The sequence below is a fragment of the Microcaecilia unicolor genome, chromosome 1 (assembly GCF_901765095.1).
Source record: "Microcaecilia unicolor chromosome 1, aMicUni1.1, whole genome shotgun sequence".
In the NCBI taxonomy this organism is placed as follows: domain Eukaryota; kingdom Metazoa; phylum Chordata; class Amphibia; order Gymnophiona; family Siphonopidae; genus Microcaecilia; species Microcaecilia unicolor.
Window position 1 is genome coordinate 684229250 of NC_044031.1, and position 20800 is coordinate 684250049.

Sequence of the window (20800 nt, forward strand, 5' to 3'; positions counted from 1 at the left end):
ATCACCCGGGTCCCGTCAGGAGCCGGAGAGAGACATACCCCGGCGCTGCCTCCCCCCCCCCCTCGGCAGCCCTGACATCAGCTCATCCCTCCTCCAAGGCACACAGAGGCTGCCAGACTGAAAGGTAGGACGTCTCTACAATGCCCCTATAAGTCTCCTCTCTCTGTCCCCCTCAGCTCCTCCACGTCTGCTACTTTAGCCTCAAGAGAATGGACTCTTGCCAGCTGGGAGCTAATCATACATATGACATTCAATGCAAAAGACTGGATAGCACCACTCTTGCCGCTGGACTGCTGTCTGCATTTTGTATTATTAAGTTAATTAAAACTTATTAAGGAACTAGGGATATTAGACTAATATATAAAGAGCCTTAAGATTATATGGTACATAGTGTGATTTGTTTAGTGTTTGCTTCTCAGAAAGTAAATATATTTCAAACTCTGCATTGAAAACTCCCATCTTGTTATTCTAATTAGAATAACTGACTACAAATTAAGACTATAAATGAAGAAATGTGCTAGGGGTAGACCCTGCTGTGCCTTCTAGAGGCTGTTAATGATGTAGGCTGTGACAGTTAAATTTCTATCTCTGGAAGAAAGTTCAAGTTTAAAACTACAAGGAAAAGGGTTTTACACTATGGAAACTAGTTAATAAAGTATCTCTGCTTTATTTCTGAATAATTCCTACAAGTTTACTTTTTTTTTTTTGACCACCACACTGAGCTGAGAATTCCAAAGTATTGACCAAAATGTCTACAACATCCTTTTTCTGGGTGGTGATTCAATATAGAAGTCAGTATTGTGTACACATAATGAGGATGTTTCTTCCCTATATGCATCTCTTTGCACATCTACTTTTACCTGTCATCTAGACACCCAGTTTACCAGTCTGGCAAGCTACTTCTTCAGTTCCTCAGTCTGTTTGTGCTTTAATTACTTTTCATCTGCAAAGTTGATCAATTCACTGGATGTTCCCTCTTCCAGAGCTGTAGTGAGTAAGTTAAATACCTATCCCAGTACAGTTTCCTGAGGCATATTATTGATCTCTTCCTACTGGGGAAACAGACTATTAAATTTTTGTTTTCTATCTTTTAACCAATCTACAGTATGACATCCAACATCCCATGACTTTTTATTTTCCTAAGGAGTCACTCCACCAAAGACTATCAAATGTCTGAAAATCCCCATATTCTTCATCAACAGGTTCACCTTATTTATATGCTTATTCACACCTTCAAAGAATTCTTATATATTAGTAAGATGCTAACAAAAATGGCATCAAATGACATATCTGCTCTAGAACTAGGAAAATATGAACTGCACTCATGCAAGGAGACCATGACAGAATAGGATAAAATGCATATTTTTTAACCAGTAGGGGGAGTCCTATTGCAAGGAAAATGGTAGTTCTTAGACATGCACTAAGGCTATAATCCAAGGGAATTTGCTCTGACAGTAGCACAAGAGTCTATATACACAGTAAGTGCTGGAGGATGTTTCCAAATTTCAAGCATCTGGGTCTCAGTGACAGGGATGGATTAAAAGTGTTTTGAGGGTCACAAAAGGCACCTTGCCATAGCTCCCCCCACCCCACATCCTTATCCCTACTGCAACCCTGTATGGCCAGTGCTCCATTCATCCTTTACCCCATCCCACCTTAATTTGTTATGGATGACAGTGAGTGGCATCATTATTAGTAACAAAATCATACTTCCAAGAACACTGAATAAAAAGGAAGACAGGTAACCGTACCTATCACCTCTATCAAGGGCATCGCCCTCATATTTCTCAAAGATGCTCTACTACAACAAAAAATTATTTAAAAAAATATCATTACTGATTCCAGAGCCCAAAAGGTTTAAAACTAACCCACCATTTCTACAGCATACAATTTTCCAAAAAAGTGTTTCTCCCATTCTTAAACTGACAAACCTTTAAACAGAGCCTACGGTGTCTACATCAGAAAGCAAACAGGAACAGAGATCTGCAATGCATAGAGTTTTAAACACAAACAAAATAAAAGGTAACTAATTACAAATGTCATTTGTTTTCAAATAGGAAAATCAAAAGCTGAATCACCCTGAGTTTTTGAATTGTGAGGTGCTGGTTCATGGATGTGTTAGAGGCAAATATTTAAACCAATACAACATCCTTCTGGCCTATACACACACAGAATGGTCACTGGGTTTCCAGATTATATTTATTTTACACTTGCCTCCATAAAGGTTCCATAATCATTAAATTTGTGTCCCACAGATATAATGGAAAATAAACATAAAATAGAACTATGTGAGCTTTCCATTACTTGGGATTTTAAAATTTGACATTTCACATTTTCTTCTCCCAAAAGGTTAAACACCAGCAGATACAATGTTGAAATAGTAGAAAAAACAATGGGCATACAATACAAAGCCAAGGAAAACACAAATAGGTTATAACTTGTTTAAGGTTACTTAGAAAGTAGAAGTAGTTATATCTGAGTCTTCACCTAATCACTAGTCTACAGTCCACTTTTCCAACCATTAAAACAGGCTGAATCTATTAGTCTTCCTAATTTCCCTATCATTCAGGTTCAACTGCCCCATCCTTATGTGTTATAACCAGTACTTTTATGGTAATAATTAAGAAATAAAAGCAAAAGAAAAAAAAGAAAATATAGTAACATCTTTTTTTGACACACACACACACATATATATATATATATATATAAATTTTTTTACAAGCTTTCGATGGCAGAACTTTCTTCCTCAGGTCAAGAATGAGCAGAAGATGACAATATCAAAATTTATAAGTGAAACATAAAAGCATTCCAATGACAGCTGAGGAAAAGGTAGGGTTGGACTGAGGTGAAGGGAGGAGTGAGAAATAGGGAGAGATGGATGGGTACTAGAAGATGATAAAGCAGGAAATACAAATTCTTGGTAAGTCCTGTCAAGTACATGTCAAAATATTTCATCATCTTAACTTTAAGACACTCAGGAACATAAGACTTTTGAAGTTTTCTCTTAGTGTTCTGACCATAAGACTATTAATGCAGTATCCAGATCCTGAAAAATGCTCACCCAGAGAGTTGTCACCTTGAATTGTATCAGGGACAATTTCTCCAAATGGGTTAGTTTGCACATAATATGATGGGAATGAACCTCACTCCTAGGCCAGGGAATGTGCAGTAAGTCTCTCAAATTTACTGCTAATGCTCACTATAAAAATTGCATTGTTTCAAAAAGAGCTTTCCTCTGGAGTTCATTTGCTTTGTGGTAGCTGATATAGTGTTTGTGTGAGATATTCTTGTCTTTAGTATTTCACCTGTCTCTCTCTCTCCAATATACTGCCCATCTACCTATTCTCTGCATGTAGTAATAAATACAAAATTTGAACAACAACATGAGTAGGATCCCTTTTATACTGAATGTTTTTGCTGTGTGGGTAACTATGGGATCCTATGACATGTGCTGGCACAATTTGCAGTTTAGTATATTCCTAGGATTTGTGCTAGTCTTCTCTTTTGAGCTTCTGTTGGGAGTTTTCCACTAATTTTTGCTTCAGATTTGGTGGTTGTCGGAAGGCCAGCAATGGTGGAGCTGGGAATCTCTCTTAGTAATCTATTCTCCCGGAGAAGTAGCTGTAGATCTTTTATGGCTTTTCTTAGTTCTATCAGCTCTAAATTGACAGGACTTAAGTAACTGTGTTTTTTAAAATCACATTATCACTTCTTTTCCTTTTTTTGTTTTGTTTCATTTAATTTCAATTTAGTACCTTTAAAGTGGACTAACTGCACTTTATCCAGCACTTTTATGAAATCATTTAATTTTCTGCCCCACTCAGTTTGATATTGAAGAGAAATTCAATTTAGCTTTGTAATTTTCTGAACCCACTGCTCAAAACTGTAAATCAAGTCCATAATTTCTGACATCCATTTTAAATTCAGAACTTGAAAGAAAAACTGTCAGTCGTATTTTACATAAACACTAATTTGAAAGGGCCTGGCATTCAAAGTCATTTAAGTAGTCAGGAGAAGCTCTTGGCCATTTAAATGGCTTGCCCAAGGCTATCGGGGGGGGGGGGGGGGGGATATTCAGCAGCTCTTAACCAGTTAATGCCTCTGAATATCTGTGCTAAATGGCCATTCCAGTTAGCAGCAATTTTCAGCCCCCTGACTAAGTAACCGCAAAAAGGCTGTCCTAACTTTATACGGTGAAGTTAACCAGGTGCCAGTCTGAATATCAGCCAGTGTCCAACTAACTTCTAGGTGACCGCTGATACCCAGATATTCAATGCCGGGAGCTGAGCATACACTGGCATTAAATATCCGGGTCAGTTTAGCCCAAGGCTAAGAGCAGCTCAGATGACATTTTACACCTTGGGCTGAATATTGGGCTGAAAGTGTACATCTTCCCCACTTAATTTGACACATATTACCAACTCCTGTTTCCTGGAAGAATTTTGATTTTGTCTTTCATATTTAATTTTTCTCATTGATATTTTACTCTGAAGCATTGTAAACACCACTCCAAATGCTAAAACAGCTGCAGTATTTTTTTTAATACTGCAATTGCTCCCCAGTCGTTATATAGAAAAAAAAAGCAAGCAATAAAGAAAGAAAAACACACTGCTCTACAAAAATATCTTTTAATTTGGGGAATGAAATAGTATTAAAAAGTGCTTTTGATAGGAAGGAGCAACAGAAGCAGCTCACAGAAGAAGCACATACATGCTGTCAGACAGCCTTCTTGTCAATATACCTTCACACTGTTCCTCTCTGGAGGAGGAGGCGATTAGGCCTCCTTTACCAAGATGTCTATGGCAGGGAGCCATTCACACATACGCCAGATAATTTCTAATTCAAAGCACTTTGTACACTGGGTAGATTTGGGGAGGAAGCAGAGGAAGTGACCAGCACAGGTGGGTAAAGAGATGAAAAGACGAGGTAAGTTAGCTTTGAGTACACTTGGCTGTCCCTCGTGTTACTAAATATTGAACCTTGTTGGCACTTATATAGTAGAATCTGCAAAAAGGAAAGCAGAATTCATAATTATTCATATTTCTATCCTTAGCAATACAGTAACTGAATTTAAAAACTTAACTAACATGAAAGCATGTGCAGTGTAATGAGGTCATTGCTGACTTGTGTTACTAACTTTTCTCTCAATGGCAGGTATCCCCCTATTCACAGCATGGTTTCCTACTTGTATATCTCACCCTTTTCTTTCCTACGAGACTGGGTGAACCAATAAGCTTCGGACTGCTTCTTTTAGAAACCTCAAAGAGAGAAAAATGGAATGTCCTTAGAAAGAAATCATCTGGCTTACAACTACTATTATAATCATATGCCACACAAAATACCAAGACAAGCTTAGGAAGTTTCACTAATGGATGGGATAAAGGCACCTTCAGAACAACTAAGCCTCAAGGTGTTAGAAGAGATTACATTTCATAAAGATATATTATCTATTCATACAGCTACATTATGTACAAAGACTTTACTGCAATGAAAGGAAATCTGCCTATTACTTAATACAATTCTCCAAATATCAAAATAAATAGTTGTTGCTCCTTAGAAGGATTCTGGATATGTCGCCTAGTTTGGTAATAGGACTAAGAAGCCTCAAGAGGAAACAAACCAGAAAACTACAAATGAAGGCATATGGCACCTCAACTTTGAAACTCCTTTTCTCTTTCTTCCACATGATTTCAGAGGTCTAAAACTAACTGCTAAGATGGAGTAACGTTGTACTAAGGAGCCCATTTACTAAACTGTGTTAAATGCGTGCTAATTCCTGAATTGAACAGTGTTAGCGTGGCACTTAACATAGCAATTAGCATGAGAAATCAATATCAGGGGGAATGGAAAGGGTGGGGAATGATCAGGGACTGCACCTTACAGTTAACATGAAGGTTATTTCCACATATTGACTGCTAATGTGGCAGATAAAGTGGTGCAGTTAACTACACTTCCAAAAGAATAACCGGCAAGGTGCTTGGAACGCTCCCAACAGTTACCACAGAAGTTTGCACCTAACATGTCTTAATTTTTGCAGTTGACATGCATTAGATGCAAAGCCTTAGTGCATTTTAGTAACTAGGAGCTTCAGTGTTCTGAAGAGCTCCTTTTTTAATTACAGCATCAGACTCCACCAGGAAATAAGTTACATGTAATCCTACCAGCTCTGCCTCCAAGTCACTAGAAACATTAAGATATATTGTTCAGTGAGACCTGACACTCAAGGTAAAAGACCATCCTAAATTAGAGGGATTCAAGGATAAACAATATGTCTTCAGTCAAGAGCATATACTACTACTTATGTTATGGCAGATAAATTTCCATGTAGTGTAATGTTTCACAGAGCCTAAAATTTAAGATGACAACATTTTAGAATTCAAGTATATATAGAATTGATATAGGACAGCAACAGTGGGGCAACAGGAGGCAGCTGAGTAGGTCTATAGTGACAGCATGGGCAACTGGGCAGACTGGATTTGTCAAGAAATTGTCTGTCCTCAACAACCTCAGAAAAGCTGCCCTTAGTAAATCCATTTTAGCAGTTGCTGCTGTCAAAAGAGCAGACTTCCTACTTTATAGAACAAGAATTTAAGGTAGGATCAATAGACATTTAACGCTTAACAGCAGCATCAACTAGGTTGAGAGAAGGCAATTGCTTTCTAGTCCAGTCGATATGGGGATATTCATATTTTTGACTGCTATTAGATTGTAAGCTCTTTGAGCAGGGACTTTCTTCTATGTTTGTGCAGCGCTGCATACGCCTTGTAGCACTATAGAAATGCTAAATAGTAGTAGTAGTAGTAGCTATGGTTACTGAGGATACTTTTATTGTCAATAAACGCCTACTACAATTACAGGACTTTATCTACTTCATTGTCTGCTGAAAGATACACATATAATGGGTCCAGTAGTATAACTGAGGGTAAAAAACTTGTGCACACTTACTTAAATTCCTAAACAATACTACTTCATACGTGATCTATGCACTGCTTATCAATTAGACTCTTAGTAAATAAATTAAACTTGTATCTATAATCCTGGTATGTTATCTTTTTAAGTTTTATGTTTTTTTTCCAAAAAAGACCTCAGCAGGGATTTAAAACAACTCATGATTTCTTAGTCGCTCTGAACAAAAGATCCCAATATCGTCACTGGTCCAACCATAAATTTTTATAATCTTTTTGTGCAATTTTTCAATTATTTTATACTTTATATATATGCAATTTCACTTCAATTCCTTCATCTTTAGAAACTTCCAAACCTCTATGGTACTTGTATGTCAAGCAATACTTAGCTTAATGAAAGTCAGAAGGAGAGCTATTTGGTTTGCTTATCAATTAGACTCAATCAGGAAGAAGCTAGTCACAATTTTTATCTTGTAATCACCATTACCTCTGAAGGTCCAGCACCTCAAATTATTTATCTGGACAGTGCTATAATACGAACAGCACATAAAAGTACTACATATGCAGCTTCCTACCCCTAAGTAACCTGCTTTTACAACAGTCTTCTGTGTGGTTCACTTTATTAAAACTTTATCACACAAAAAACAATGTTTACTCAGAGTGACCATCTTATTCAAAACCTTAAAATGAACATACAATGGTTAAGGTTAGAGAATAGGAGAGCAGTAGGAAAAAAGTCTTGGGCCCACTGTTACCAGATGTGCTAAGCATGCACCATGTAAAACAACGAACAGCAAAGATCTACCAGTGGTTAGTTTCACTGCCTGGACCAGCACCACTAAATGAGGATCACAAAATTAGTCAATCTGTCATGCTGTTACCTGACAAATATCATTGATAAGTGACAACAGACACACTTTCCACAAGTTAGAAGGAAAGCTCAGGCACACTGGCTTTTTTGATGACATACCTGGTTTCGAAGAGGTTGCTGTTGTGATGGCCGTTCCCTATGTGCATGGCTGTCTCTTGTTATTGCAGATGTCCCAGAATCTACGTGAACTGAGCCCACTGGAGTAGGCTGAAAAGTGAAACTTGTTGTCATTAAAATTATTCCCATAGTATTTTCCTTCCTATATGCACAGTGCAACATATGTATATAAATACTTTCGCAGAAAGCAATCAGAAGTTCTCTCAAGTTGAAATAATTTGTAAAACAGAAAATATACATACAATAGCATTCTAATATCCTACATGAATGTGAAAAGTTTAAATAATACAACTAAATATAAAAAATTAGAAAACCCATCCCTGCAGTTATTCTCCAGCTGTTAATGCTATATGGACACTTGAGGCGTTCTTTAATATTTGGAGAGATTCTTGATTTAAAGAATGAGCAAAGCCAGACCTCGATTTACTAAATTTCTATAACTGGGAGGGCGAGAGGGAATACAAGTTACAATAAATGAATAAATAAATAAAACACTAAAATTGATACATTAGCTTAAAAAAAATACAATTTTGACTAAGATTCAAGAGATACCCCCTCCCTTTTTCAGGTCCAAACAAACTAATATAGGAGAAACTTAAGAAAACATTGATTTATTTCTTAATTTATTAAAACAGCATAATAAAATATATCCTGTTTTTCTCAATTTTCTGGCAATGAGATTAGTTTAAAAATTGCTGTTTCTTTTGCAGGGAGGGAATGCTAGCCATTGCACAACTTTTGAAATAAATCCGCCATGCTCAAAGTACTTACATATTGGGTTCTGGAAGGAGCCATAGCCTCTGGCTGAGGACTATCAATACAAAAAGGATTAAAAATGGGAAAAACCTATATAATAGTTAATAGCTCATGGTGCCATAATCCCAACAGAAGCCAATTCCAAATGGCCCTAGAAGCCTGCAAAATAACTTTAAAATAATAAATCCATCTAAGTTAGAGAAGTGATTCCATTGCTCCAGACAGACTATGTTACCTGGCATAAACTGTTGCCAATTTTAAAGCACCCTTGCAGAGTGGAAATTCACCCACAAGTATCGGCAGTGAAGATGGAGAAGGGAAAAACCCTTGGACCTCAAGTATTTCACCTATGCAGGAGGAGGATCCACACACCAGGACTCAAAACAACACTGCTGTACTGAGTCAGGTGGTAAGTAATGTCTCTGAAAGGGAAGACCATGTTGATGTAGCTGCACTAGCTGCAACAGAAGTTCCCCTATATTGGGGGAAGTGAGTGCAATGAGCCGTAACCAAAGGTGAGAGCTTTTTTGGGGTCTCAAAACTGACTTACTGGCAAATAAGGGGAGAAATTATGGATTAAATTTCTGAGCTCCAGGGGTATTTTGGAGAAATTGGAAGGAGAGTAGAGAAAGTGGAGCTTCATGTCATAGAGCAAAGAGAGGCTCTTTTGGACTATAGCAACAATTAACTATAAAAGCAAAAGGTTAAAATGGCAGACAAGCTCGAGGATCTAGAAAACAGATCAAGATGACAGAATTTGAGTTTTATAAGGGGAATCCCAAAATAGTGGAGTTCATTGTGCTACGAGGAGATTCAGAAAATCTTCTGCACTATACTACAGGCAGCAGGAGTTAACAGAGGGCCTGAATGTTAAACTTGATTTTGCAGAAGGATTATTGGGTCCCCCTAAAAAAATTCACCAATGAATACATTGCTCTGTTATCACAACTTCACTTTCAAGAAGAAAATTGGTGGAAAAGGAGAGCTTTGAGCAGACTGACTTGGGAATTCTACAAAGTAGAAGATTTTACAGACCTCACACTGTCCACTCTAAGGAGAAGAGAACAGAGATATTCTGGGAATCCTGAAAGGGGAAAACATTAGATGTTTCCTTTGGGAGGAAAGCATATAGGATTCATATAATGGATGATGTGATACAAGTCCTGTCTTCTGTGGAAGTATGAGACCAGCAGAATAAAAGAATTGACAATGAGATGGGACCACCTGAAGTGACAAAGAATGTCATATGAAGGAAGGAGACTACAGAGACATACTGAAAAGTCAGCAAGGACAACAGGCAGTGGTCCCCATTGACTAAATGATGCCTGAAAGTGTGTCTACTAGCTAGTGAGGTGGGATGCAAAGTAACTTGAGTAGTTTGACTGCCAAATGTGGGGGCTTTTGCTACAGTTATGAACAAAGGTTTACCAAATCTCAAAAGGATATGAGTGTTGTTGGGGAAAGATATAGAAAGGGAGGCCTTTATAGAGAAACCAACTGGGGAGAAGGTTGTAGGTCCCAGGAATGACTGTAGTTTTGGGCTCAAACCGCAAAATGTGTAGTGGGTGCTGGGAGTGGGTAGGGATGAGTTCCAGTAGGTCACTCATATACCACTGATGGGAAACACTGCCAATGGGAGGTCTTGTTAATGTGCCCTAAGATTCCGGGGGGGGGGGGGAGTGGTGTGAGAATAACTGGCTGTGTATGTGTGATTGTAAAGGCAAGTGGGGCATGGTGGATAGCTACCACCAAAAAACTACACCTGCCTGAGAGCAATCACAATCGATACTAAGGTCTTGAATTCACCACTAAAGTAATAAATGATGTTGCAAGGAGGTGGAAAGACTAAAAGCTCATTAAATGGTCTTTTCAGGAATGCCTGCTGGCTAATTTCAGGACCAAAGAGGGCAGTGCTGCTCTGAACTCAACTGAAGTAGGGCCATAGACTAATTCTCACAAGTACCAGCCACAGACTACCTCAGAACTACAGCCGGTAGACTTCAGCCTAGGGAGTCAGGCCTATCCTTGTATCCTACTGCACCAGTTTGACCTACACCATCTGTTGAAGACAGAGAAATAGTGACCATTCCAGGCTGTCTCACTCCTTATTTGAATGTTGTCACAGGAATATTCAAATTTCTCTGCCTCACATCTACTGGTAGGAGGACACGTTGATATAGCAGGATAAGGAAGAGGTGGTTAAGATAGCAACTGGATCCTTAAAAAGCGATAAAAATTGCCAGGTCTACATAGATGTTTTAACTAAGGTTTATTAAGTGTTTGTGGACTTCTTAGTTGGGCCCTTGGTGACTTTCTTCAATGTCATCACAGGAGGAAGGGTGCTGGCAGAGACAATGGGATTGGCAGGGATTACAGTATAGCCTGAGGAGGGGAAAGATCCATTGTTATGTGGATTGCATAAGCCCATCTGAATCTAGATATTAAAATATTAGCAAAAGTATTCATCTATAGGCTTCATCTATATTCAGAACAAATCTTCAGCACCTTCTCAACATCAGTCCATTATTTTTTTTTAAAGTGCCAAGTGTGATCAATAGTGAATTCAAAAATATACATTTTAACATACTTAAATGTCCAAAATCTATAAATTAAAAACAATTTGACATGAGCATGTTTTGAAGATCTGCATCAGGAAGTTAGGAATTCAGCTCTTCCCAAAAACGGCACTGTCTATCTCTCAACCAGCATATCTCATTTCAATGTGCTGAAATGAAAAAAGAAATGCTGGAAAAGAAATAGCGGGACAGCATCTGACTGCAAGAATTACTAAGTAGCTTTTGGGACAGTGGCCTACTGCATGGCAGGGGGGATGTTTGCTTTGGAAAAGCTGAAACATATTGATATTATTCCTGGAGGGAAGGTTATTGAAAAACAAAATCTGAACTAGAAACAACAACAAAAATAACCATTTAAGTCCTAAGGATTTACCATGGGCAACCACAACTCCCAAAACAAACTACTTTTATTAAAAGAAAGAGTTTGCTATTTGCACATAATACTTACAATTGGCCTGCCAACCCAATCATAGGCGTAGTCAAATGTGTATCCTTTTCTTTCAAACAGCTCTGTAAAAAGTGTTCGTAAATAATCATAGTCTGGTTTCTCAAAGAAATCTAGCCGCCTTACGTATCTTAGATATGTTGCCATCTCCTCTGTTGAAAAGGAACAAGAAGAAAAGTGACCACTTTTGACATAAACCGGGCCGCTATGATTAATTCAGATATCTTCTGAAATTGTTCTTAAAGGTAAAAATCAATCACAGCTATTACACTAATGAGAATTATAAAATAGTAAGTAAAATAGCTGGAAGATACCAAGCTGTTGTAGTCTAGAGATTTAGCCTGTCATTGATTGAAGTCTACAAAGGTAACCAATTCAACAATTATACTGAAGAGGTTTCATTCCCTAAGTATTTCTGATTTCTGACAATAGGTAAAAACAATGAAAATATCAAACTGCTCAAGTCAGAAAGAAGCAGAACAATTAACAGCCTTAACATAACATAGTAATTGTTGTCACATAAGGACTCTTGGTCTGAATTTGTCCAGTTGCCATGATCTCCTTCTCACCCTCCCAACTGCATGCTTGAATTCTGTCAGTTTTAAGTACTACCATTTCTGCTGGTATTCTGTTCCAGGAATCACTACTTTCTCAGTAAAGTAATATTTCTTATATTTCCTGTGAGCCTCAAAGGCAAGCAAGATAAAAATAAAGGACAGAATAGTTGAATATGCAGATGAAAACAGAAAAGGATTAAGATATAACATTGTACAAGCACAGAACGAATGCCCTGTCACCACAGGAAGAGAAAGTTGTAAGAAAGGAGACAAAAGACACAAGAGCAGAAGAAATGAAATGGTTAGAAGGGTGTGATGAGGCCATAGATGTACAGTACAGTTTACTACAAAGCAGCTGACCCCCATAGCCTTTTTAAAAATAAAACATAGCTTCAGTGTATGTGTGTGTTGATGTGTCAATCACTTCTGTTGTTTCTCAACCCTACCTGAGGGCATCTGAGGTTAGGGAGATTATCCAGAAAAGCATATTTTCAACATCTACATCTTTGCGTAATTCATCACTATTCCCTTCTACCAGATTTCAAGTTTAGTGGGGTACAGTGTTAGTTGCCTAAACTGTTGGTGCCTACCATCTAGTTCTGCACTGAAGTCTTGGAAAAATCATATCTTTTCTCTATGTTTTAATGTCTCTTCTTTTCTGGCTCGCACCAAAATCAGCTCTTTATATTTACAGTTGAGGATCTTAACCAGTATTGGTCTGGGTCATCCACCTGGTGCTGGATGTTTCCCAAGGACCCACTGAACTCTTGATAACTAAATCATTTGGCAAGGCTGGTGAGATAATTCCTTCAACAGTTGGTCTAAAAAAAAATCATAATTCCTTTTTCCTCTCCAAGACGCCTATGCTTACATTAGATTTTCCTGGATGAATTCTTCAAATAATTCAGCTTTTGAATGAATCTCTTTATGACAACTCCTTATGATCCAGTTTCTCATTTTACAGTCCCCAACTCATCTTCAACATCCAATACAACATGCTGCCCCATTTGACTCTCTCCACCATCTCTTTGAGCTCCATTTGGACTCTTTCAAGCTCCTTTAGGATAGAGTTTAATTTTCTGGGTTTTTATCCAACCATTCTTCTAGGGTCTGCAATGTATGCTGAGCTGGGTGATACCTCTCCCTCAGCTTGCCACCCGTCATTTTGCACAGGCAGCCATTCCTGCATCATTTGTTGCCTCAAGCCCTTCTTTTCTCTTTTGTATAGATGTGTTAGTGAGGTTTTGTTCTGCTTCTGCCTCATGGACTGGATATACCTTTTCCACTCTCTGCAGACAAAGTAGAGATTGGTATCGAGTATTTTGGTATTAATTCTGGGTTTGATGTGAACTTGCAAGGCTCATGTCTGCCACCTAGCTCAGTATCACCTAACCCCTCATGTTAACCACGTTAAGAATGAAGGGAAATATTTGACACAATGTTGAACTTAGCCCACATCATCAACTGCTATCTGATTTACCACCAAATCTTGAGCCTAGGCAGTTTACAAAAATTATACATTAAAATTTGAAAAAAAAAAAAGGAACTCCACCCTAAAACAGGAAAGCCTAATACACAAAACAAGTACAGGCAATATATATATGATTGCAGGCAGACTCCATGGTCTCAGACCCATTCTCTTGGCTCTCTGGCACTTTAGATTGGAAATATGGTCATGATTTGAAAGCTCCAAGCTAAGTGTATCATAAGCAAACATGATCTGCTTCTACCAAAAAAAGAAAAAAGAAAATCACACTCTTCCTCTCAAGAAACCTCATCTTTGATTGCTGACCATTTCGAATCTCTTCTACAATAAAAATGTAGAATAAAACATACAATAGAAAAACAGACAGAAAAATGAAGACAGGTAAATATGTCTATTCTCAACAGGAGAATAGAGTGGTGTCATTTTTTCTAATCTTTTACTGTTCATTAAAATTGAGCGAATCTCTTCTGATTCCATTATTAGGATTGGTTTAAAATGTACTTTAAACATATGCGAACAGAACGAGTAGACACCCCCCCCCCCCATATACCAGTGTGCTGATTGGCCAATGTTAAAGCAAGGCGTCTGACGTAGCCGGCTTTTTAAGCAGCCATTTTTTGACTCAGCTTGTCCCCTCACGTTCCATCAGTATGGAGGTAACAGAGAATAGTATGGTCGCTGTTTTTTTTTGAATTTGATTGTTAATGACAACAACCTTTTTTTCTACTCACCAGATAATCATTGACCACAGTACCCTGAAGCATGTCACCGAAACGTTGGCCACCGTTGGCCGTGGTCGGATATCGAGGTGAAGGAAGGACCATTACTGTAGAGTTAAGCAGACAAGCTAAGTGTTTTGATATTAACAGTACGGTGCCTAAGATTCAAGAAGTTTGCCGGATTAGGTCCAATAGAGCCTAAGAGGTTTTGGTCAATGATGAAGTCCAGCCCCCGTAGTTAATACTCAAGCTGGGGGCTTCTTGAGGCCTTTCCTCTTTAAAGCTAATATATTACTTAGACGCTTATGTGCTCCATGTTGTGAATCTCCTTATTTTCTAGATATAGACATATAAATATGGCCAATCCAGTCTGCCCATCCTGCCATCTATTATTCCTTCCTCTCCTTTATAGATCCTATAACATACTATAACACACAAAATGAAACTACAGGCAATATGTATAACAACTTTTAGTTTCTGTTGATCTCTCTGAGCCTTCTCGTAATAGTAGTTTTCCATTTGTCCTTTATCAAGGAAGACGTGGGGAAAGATACCAATGCCAGAAATTGTATTCAATACTGACAAGTCAGAGAAACTGAATCAAATCTCTGTAAACCTGGAAGATGTAATGGCACAATTTGACAAATTGAAGAGTAGCAAATCATCTGGACCGGATGGTATACATCCCAGAATACTGATAGAATTGAAATATTAACTTGCTGAAATATTGCTAGTAATATGTAATTTATCTTTAAAATCAAGCACAGTACCAGAAAATTGGAGGGTGACCAATGTAACACCAATTTTTAAAAAGGGCTCCAGAGGTGATCCGGGAAATTATAGACCAGTAAGCCCGACACTGGTGCCAAAAATACTAGGACTAGGGGGTACAAAATGAAGTTATTAAGTAGTACATGTAAAACAAATTAAAGAAAATATTTCTTCACTCAATATGTAATTAAACTCGAATTCATTCCCAGAGAATGTGGTAAAAGCAGTTAGCTTAGCAGGGTTTAAAAAAAGATTTGGATAATTTCCTAAAAGAAAATGCTATACGCCATTATTAAGATGGATTTGGGGAAACTCCACTGTTCATGTCTAGGATAAGCAGTATAAAATCTATTTTACTCTTTTAGGATCTTGCCAGGTACTTGTAACCTGGATTGGCCACTATTGGAAACAGGATACTAGGCCTGATGGACCTTCGGTCTTGTCCCAGTATGGTAATACTTGTTTCTATGATACATGTAAGTTGTTCTTTGCCAAGCAGCTTAAAATCTATCTGCTAGTGCGTTAATTTTACACCTCAGTATGATAAACTAAACTCTGATTAGTTAAAACATGGCTGAACACAGCAACTAAAGTCTATAGGAACTTAAACTTCAGAATTAACTCCTGAAAGTCATTTTTTCAACTTTCTTTACACATATGCAGCTATTGGTTGAGTCGGCAACATGTTAACTGATGAGTGGCCAACAAGAATCTTCTGCTGCCCCCCAAACCACTTCAACTCTACTTGTTAAACCTGGCAATACATGTAAAACCTTAGCACACACATTACTGTGAAAGTATTTTTATTGCATTTTCATCATAAATACAATGCAAGACTGAACAAAGTCTCAAATATAAAAGCAAACATTACAAACCCCCTTCTCAAAAGATCCCCCTGGATTTCAAGCGTGCTGACTTTAGTAAAATGGGGGAATACCTAAGGAGGGAGCTGATGGGCTGGGAGGACGTACGAGAAGTGGAAGGACAGTGGTCCAGGCTGAAAGAAGCTATAAATAGGGCCACAAACCTTTATGTAAGGAAAGTAAATAAAAGCAAGAGAAAAAGGAAACCGATATGGTTCTCCAAGCAAGTGGCTGAGAAAATAAAGGCTAAAGAGTTCGCATTCCAGAAATACAAAAAAACTCAAGACGAGGAACACGGGGAGGAATACCGGAGGAAACTGAAAGAAGCCAAGAGAGAGGTACGTCTGGCGAAAGCGCAAGCGGAAGAACAAATGGCTAGAAGGGTAAGAAGGGGTGACAAAAATTTCTTCAGGTATATTAGTGAAAGGAGAATGACTAAAAAGGGAATTGTGAGACTAAAAGATACTGCAAACCGCTATGTAGATAATGATGAAGAAAAGGCAAATTTGCTAAATAGATACTGTTGTTCTGTTTTTACTGAAGAAAATCCGGGAGAAGGACCATGATGGACTGGCAAAAGTTCATTTGAGAATGGAGTGGATATAGCACCGTTCACGGAAGAGAGTGTGTATCAACAACTAGAAAAACTAAAGGTGGACAAAGCCATGGGACCGGACGGGATCCACCCCAGGATATTGAGGGAGCTCAGAGAGGTTCTGGCGGGTCCTCTTAAAGATTTGTTTAATAAATCCTTAGAAATGGGAGAGGTTCCGAGGGATTGGAGAACGGCGGAGGTGGTCCCTCTTCACAAAAGTGGTGATAGGGAAGAAGCTGGAAACTACAGGCCAGTAAGCCTCACTTCGATTATTGGAAAAGTAATGGAAGCGATGCTGAAGGAAAGGATAGTGAATTTCCTGGAAGAAAATGAGTTGCAAGGTCCGAGACAACATGGTTTTACCAAAGGGAAATCGTGCCAAACGAATCTAATTGAATTCTTTGATTGGGTGACAGGAGAATTGAACCGTGGACGTGCTATAGACGTAATCTACTTAGATTTCAGCAAGGCTTTTGACACGGTTCCCCACAGGAGGCTCTTAAATAAACCGGATGGGCTGAAGATAGGACCCAAAGTGGTGAACTGGATTAGGAACTGGTTGACGGACAGGCGCCAGAGGGTGGTGGTGAATGGAGTTCGCTTGGAGGAGGGAAAGGTGAGTAGTGGAGTGCCTCAGGGATCGGTGCTGGGGCCGATTCTGTTCAATATATTTGTGAGTGACACTGCCGAAGGGTTAGAAGGTAAAGTTTGCCTATTTGCGGATGATACTAAGATTTGTAACACAGTGGACACCCCGGAGGGAGTGGAAAACATGAAAAAGGATCTGAAAAAGCTAGAAGAATGGTCTAAGGTTTGGCAATTAAAATTCAATGCAAAGAAATGCAAAGTGATGCACTTAGGGAGTAGAAATCCAAGAGAGGCGTATGTGTTAGGCGGTGAGAGTCTGCTAGGTACGGATGGGGAGAGGGATCTTGGGGTGATAGTATCTGAGGATCTGAAGGCGATGAAACAGTGTGACAAGGTGATGGCCATAGCTAGAAGGTTACTAGGCTGTATAGAGAGAGGTGTGACCAGCAGAAGAAAAGAGGTGTTGATGCCCCTGTACAAGTTGTTGGTGAGGCCCCACCTGGAGTATTGTGTTCAGTTTTGAAGCCCGTATCTTGCTAAGGATGTAAAAAGAATTGAAGCGGTGCAAAGAAAAGCTACGAGGATGGTATGGGATTTGCGTTACAAGACGTACGAGGAGAGACTTGCGGACCTGAACATGTATACCCTGGAGGAAAGGAGGAACAGGGGTGATATGATACAGACGTTCAAATATTTGAAAGGTATTAATCCGCAAACGAACCTTTTCCGGAGATGGGAAGGCGGTAGAACGAGAGGGCATGAAATGAGATTGAAGGGGGGCAGACTCAAGAAGAATGTCAGGAAGTATTTTTTCACGGAGAGGGTGGTGGATGCTTGGAATGCCCTCCCGCGGGAGGTGGTGGATATGAAAACGGTAACGGAATTCAAACATGCGTGGGATAAACATAAAGGAATCCTGTGCAGAAGAAAGGGATCCTCAGGAGCTTAGCCTAGAATAGGTGGCAGAGCTGGTGGTTGGGAGGCGGAGCTAGTGTGGGCAGACATATATGGTCTGTGCTGGGGCTGGTGGTTGGGAGGGGGGACTAGTGCTGGGCAGACTTATACAGTCTGTGCCGGGGCTGGTGGTTGGGCGGCGGGGATAGTGCTGGGCAGACTTATACGGTCTGTGCCAGAGCCGGTGGTGGGTGGCAAGGATAGTGCTGGGCAGACTTATACGGTCTGTGCCAGAGCTGGTGGTTGGGAGGCGGGGATAGGGCTGGCCAGACTTTTACGGTCTGTGCACTGAAGAGGACAGTACAAATAAAAAAAGTAGCACATATGAATTTATCTTCTTGGGCAGACTGGATGGACCGTGCAGGTCTTTTTCTGCCGTCATCTACTATGTTACTATGTTGTAGCCAATTACCATCAAAACAGACTAAAGAAAACACTGAGGGAAGTTAAGCTCCAATTATTCAATACTGCTGAAGAAACTCATATATTAAGGGTGTCAAAAATAGAGTACATAATTTAAGAAAGCATTTCTTATGCATAAGACTACATGAGTCTATGGACTGTCTCTCCATCTGTAATAACTCATGCATGTGGCTCCACCGTTGGGCCAAAGTGGGAGCTGCTGCAAGAATCCACTGCAACATAATACAGTATTTGGCAATCAAAAAAGGCTTTACGTAAAAAGAGACCCGAAACCCGGAATCATGGTGACATTATTCAACTCTAAGGTGTGAGCTGCCAAGAACATCAGAACATCCACTCCAAGTGGGGCCAGATTGTCTGTCAAAAATGGCAGATAGGCACACAGTCCCAAATGCTATGTTTATAGGAGACCTCTCTAGTGCCATATTTTACACAGGTGCCGTCAGTGGGAAATCTCATCCTCCAAGCTTGAGATGGATGGATATATATGTGCAAAAGGAACTTGTATCTGAATACTCTCCACTAGCAGATTGTAAATGCTGTAAAAAATTTAATTTATTTATTACATTTGGATCCCACATTTTCCCACTGATTGCAGGCTCAAAGTGGCTTTCATAAAACTGTAGGTTATCAATAGAAATCAAACAAAATAAAACATGGAAAAGAAAATAAGATGATACCTTTTTTTATCGGACATAACTTAATACATTTCTTGATTAGCTTTCGAAGGTTGCCCTTCTTCGTCAGATTGGAAATAAACTGTAGTAAAGCTACAGTGCAAGAAGTACAATTATGCAAATTCAGAGTAAGATATGAAATAACAATTAAAACAGCAATAAGTAAAAGATAACAACATGTAATTAGTGTCCTTGGATCATATTAATAGTAAGGGTTAATTCGTATTATGTTGAACCAGAATAAGCCTTCTTAAACAGTACTGATTTCAATAATTTCATGGAATTTAGGTAGTTCTGGGTAGATTTTACGGATTTGGGTAAGGCCTTTCACAGTTGAGTGCCTATGTAAGTGAAGTTTGAGGCATAAATTGATTTGTATTTTAGGGCATTACAGTCTGGGTAGTGCAAGTTCAAATATGATCATGAGGTACTGGATCTGTTTCTGGGTGGTAAGTCAACTAACTCAAGCATATAGTCTGGTACTTCACAGATTATCCTGTGAATTAATGTACATATTTTAAAGGCTACTCGTTCTTCAATAGGGAGCCAGTGCAGAATTTCTGAAAGTGGTTTTGCAGATTCGAATTTGGATTTTCCAAATATCAGTCTTGCTGCAGTATTTTGAGCCGTTTGTAATTTCTTGAGTAGATGTTATTTGCATCCTGCATATATAGCGTTGCAGTAATCCATCTGGCTTAAGACCATGGATTGCATCAGATTGCAGAAGACATCACGAGGAAAAAATGGTTTTATTCATTTGAGTCTCCACATTGAATAGAACATTTTCTTTGTGGTGTTGGTTACTTGAGCCTCCAGTGTTAAATGTCGATCAACTGTGATCCCTAGAAGTTTCAAACTATCAGATATTAGTAAAGAAAGGTTGGGAGTATTTAAAGTGGTAGGATTATATTTGTTATACTGAGACGATAAAATGAGACAGTGGGTCTTTTCAGCGTTTAATTTCAGATGGAAAGAATTTGCCCAAAAGTATTAATGTCCTGGTAGCCGAAGTCTATAACCCAAAGGGCTACCACCTTACATAAAGGAGGGAGACCTCTAAGTTTTAATAGGACAAAGTAATGATGGTGCAACAATCCCTTAGTCACTCCCGGGCCAGGCATCATCAAAATCAGATTCCTCCAAAGCCACACAAAAATTTCTAAATAGGGCTGATGTATAATGATGAAGCTGCATGTATAGATACCAGGAACACTGTGGGAGAGAATAAGTGTGCTGAAGATCTATATGGGAGAGGATGACCAGGCCCATGTCACCATCTTAGTCCACAACATGCTGGAGCCGCTTGAGGCCTTGAGCAGCCTATTCCTTAAAACAAGTATCCAGTTGGTCAGGTGGAAAGTCAGCATTGCCCAACAAGAGTAGGTGGCTGGAGCTGGAAGACCAAAGTGACATCAGAAATGATACCAAGCCCATCTCAATGCTTTCAGTAAAACATGATGCTTTAAGAATGAAGGGAGTGTTGCAGTACAAGCTTGC

General features: G+C 39.1%; 1 protein-coding gene across 4 annotated transcripts in view; it reads right to left on the reverse strand.

The window, feature by feature from the left end:
• The window catches only part of CSNK1G1 (casein kinase 1 gamma 1), a 424976-nt gene that overhangs the window by 55498 nt on the left and 348678 nt on the right, over window positions 1-20800 (reverse strand). For all 4 annotated transcript variants that reach the window (XM_030188070.1, XM_030188057.1, XM_030188077.1 and 1 more), the window contains 2 exons: window positions 11674-11822; window positions 7876-7983 (listed from right to left, as the gene is read on the reverse strand). In XM_030188070.1, coding sequence (XP_030043930.1) covers window positions 7876-7983; window positions 11674-11822 — 257 coding nt within the window. The remainder of the gene's footprint in view (window positions 1-7875; window positions 7984-11673; window positions 11823-20800) is intronic.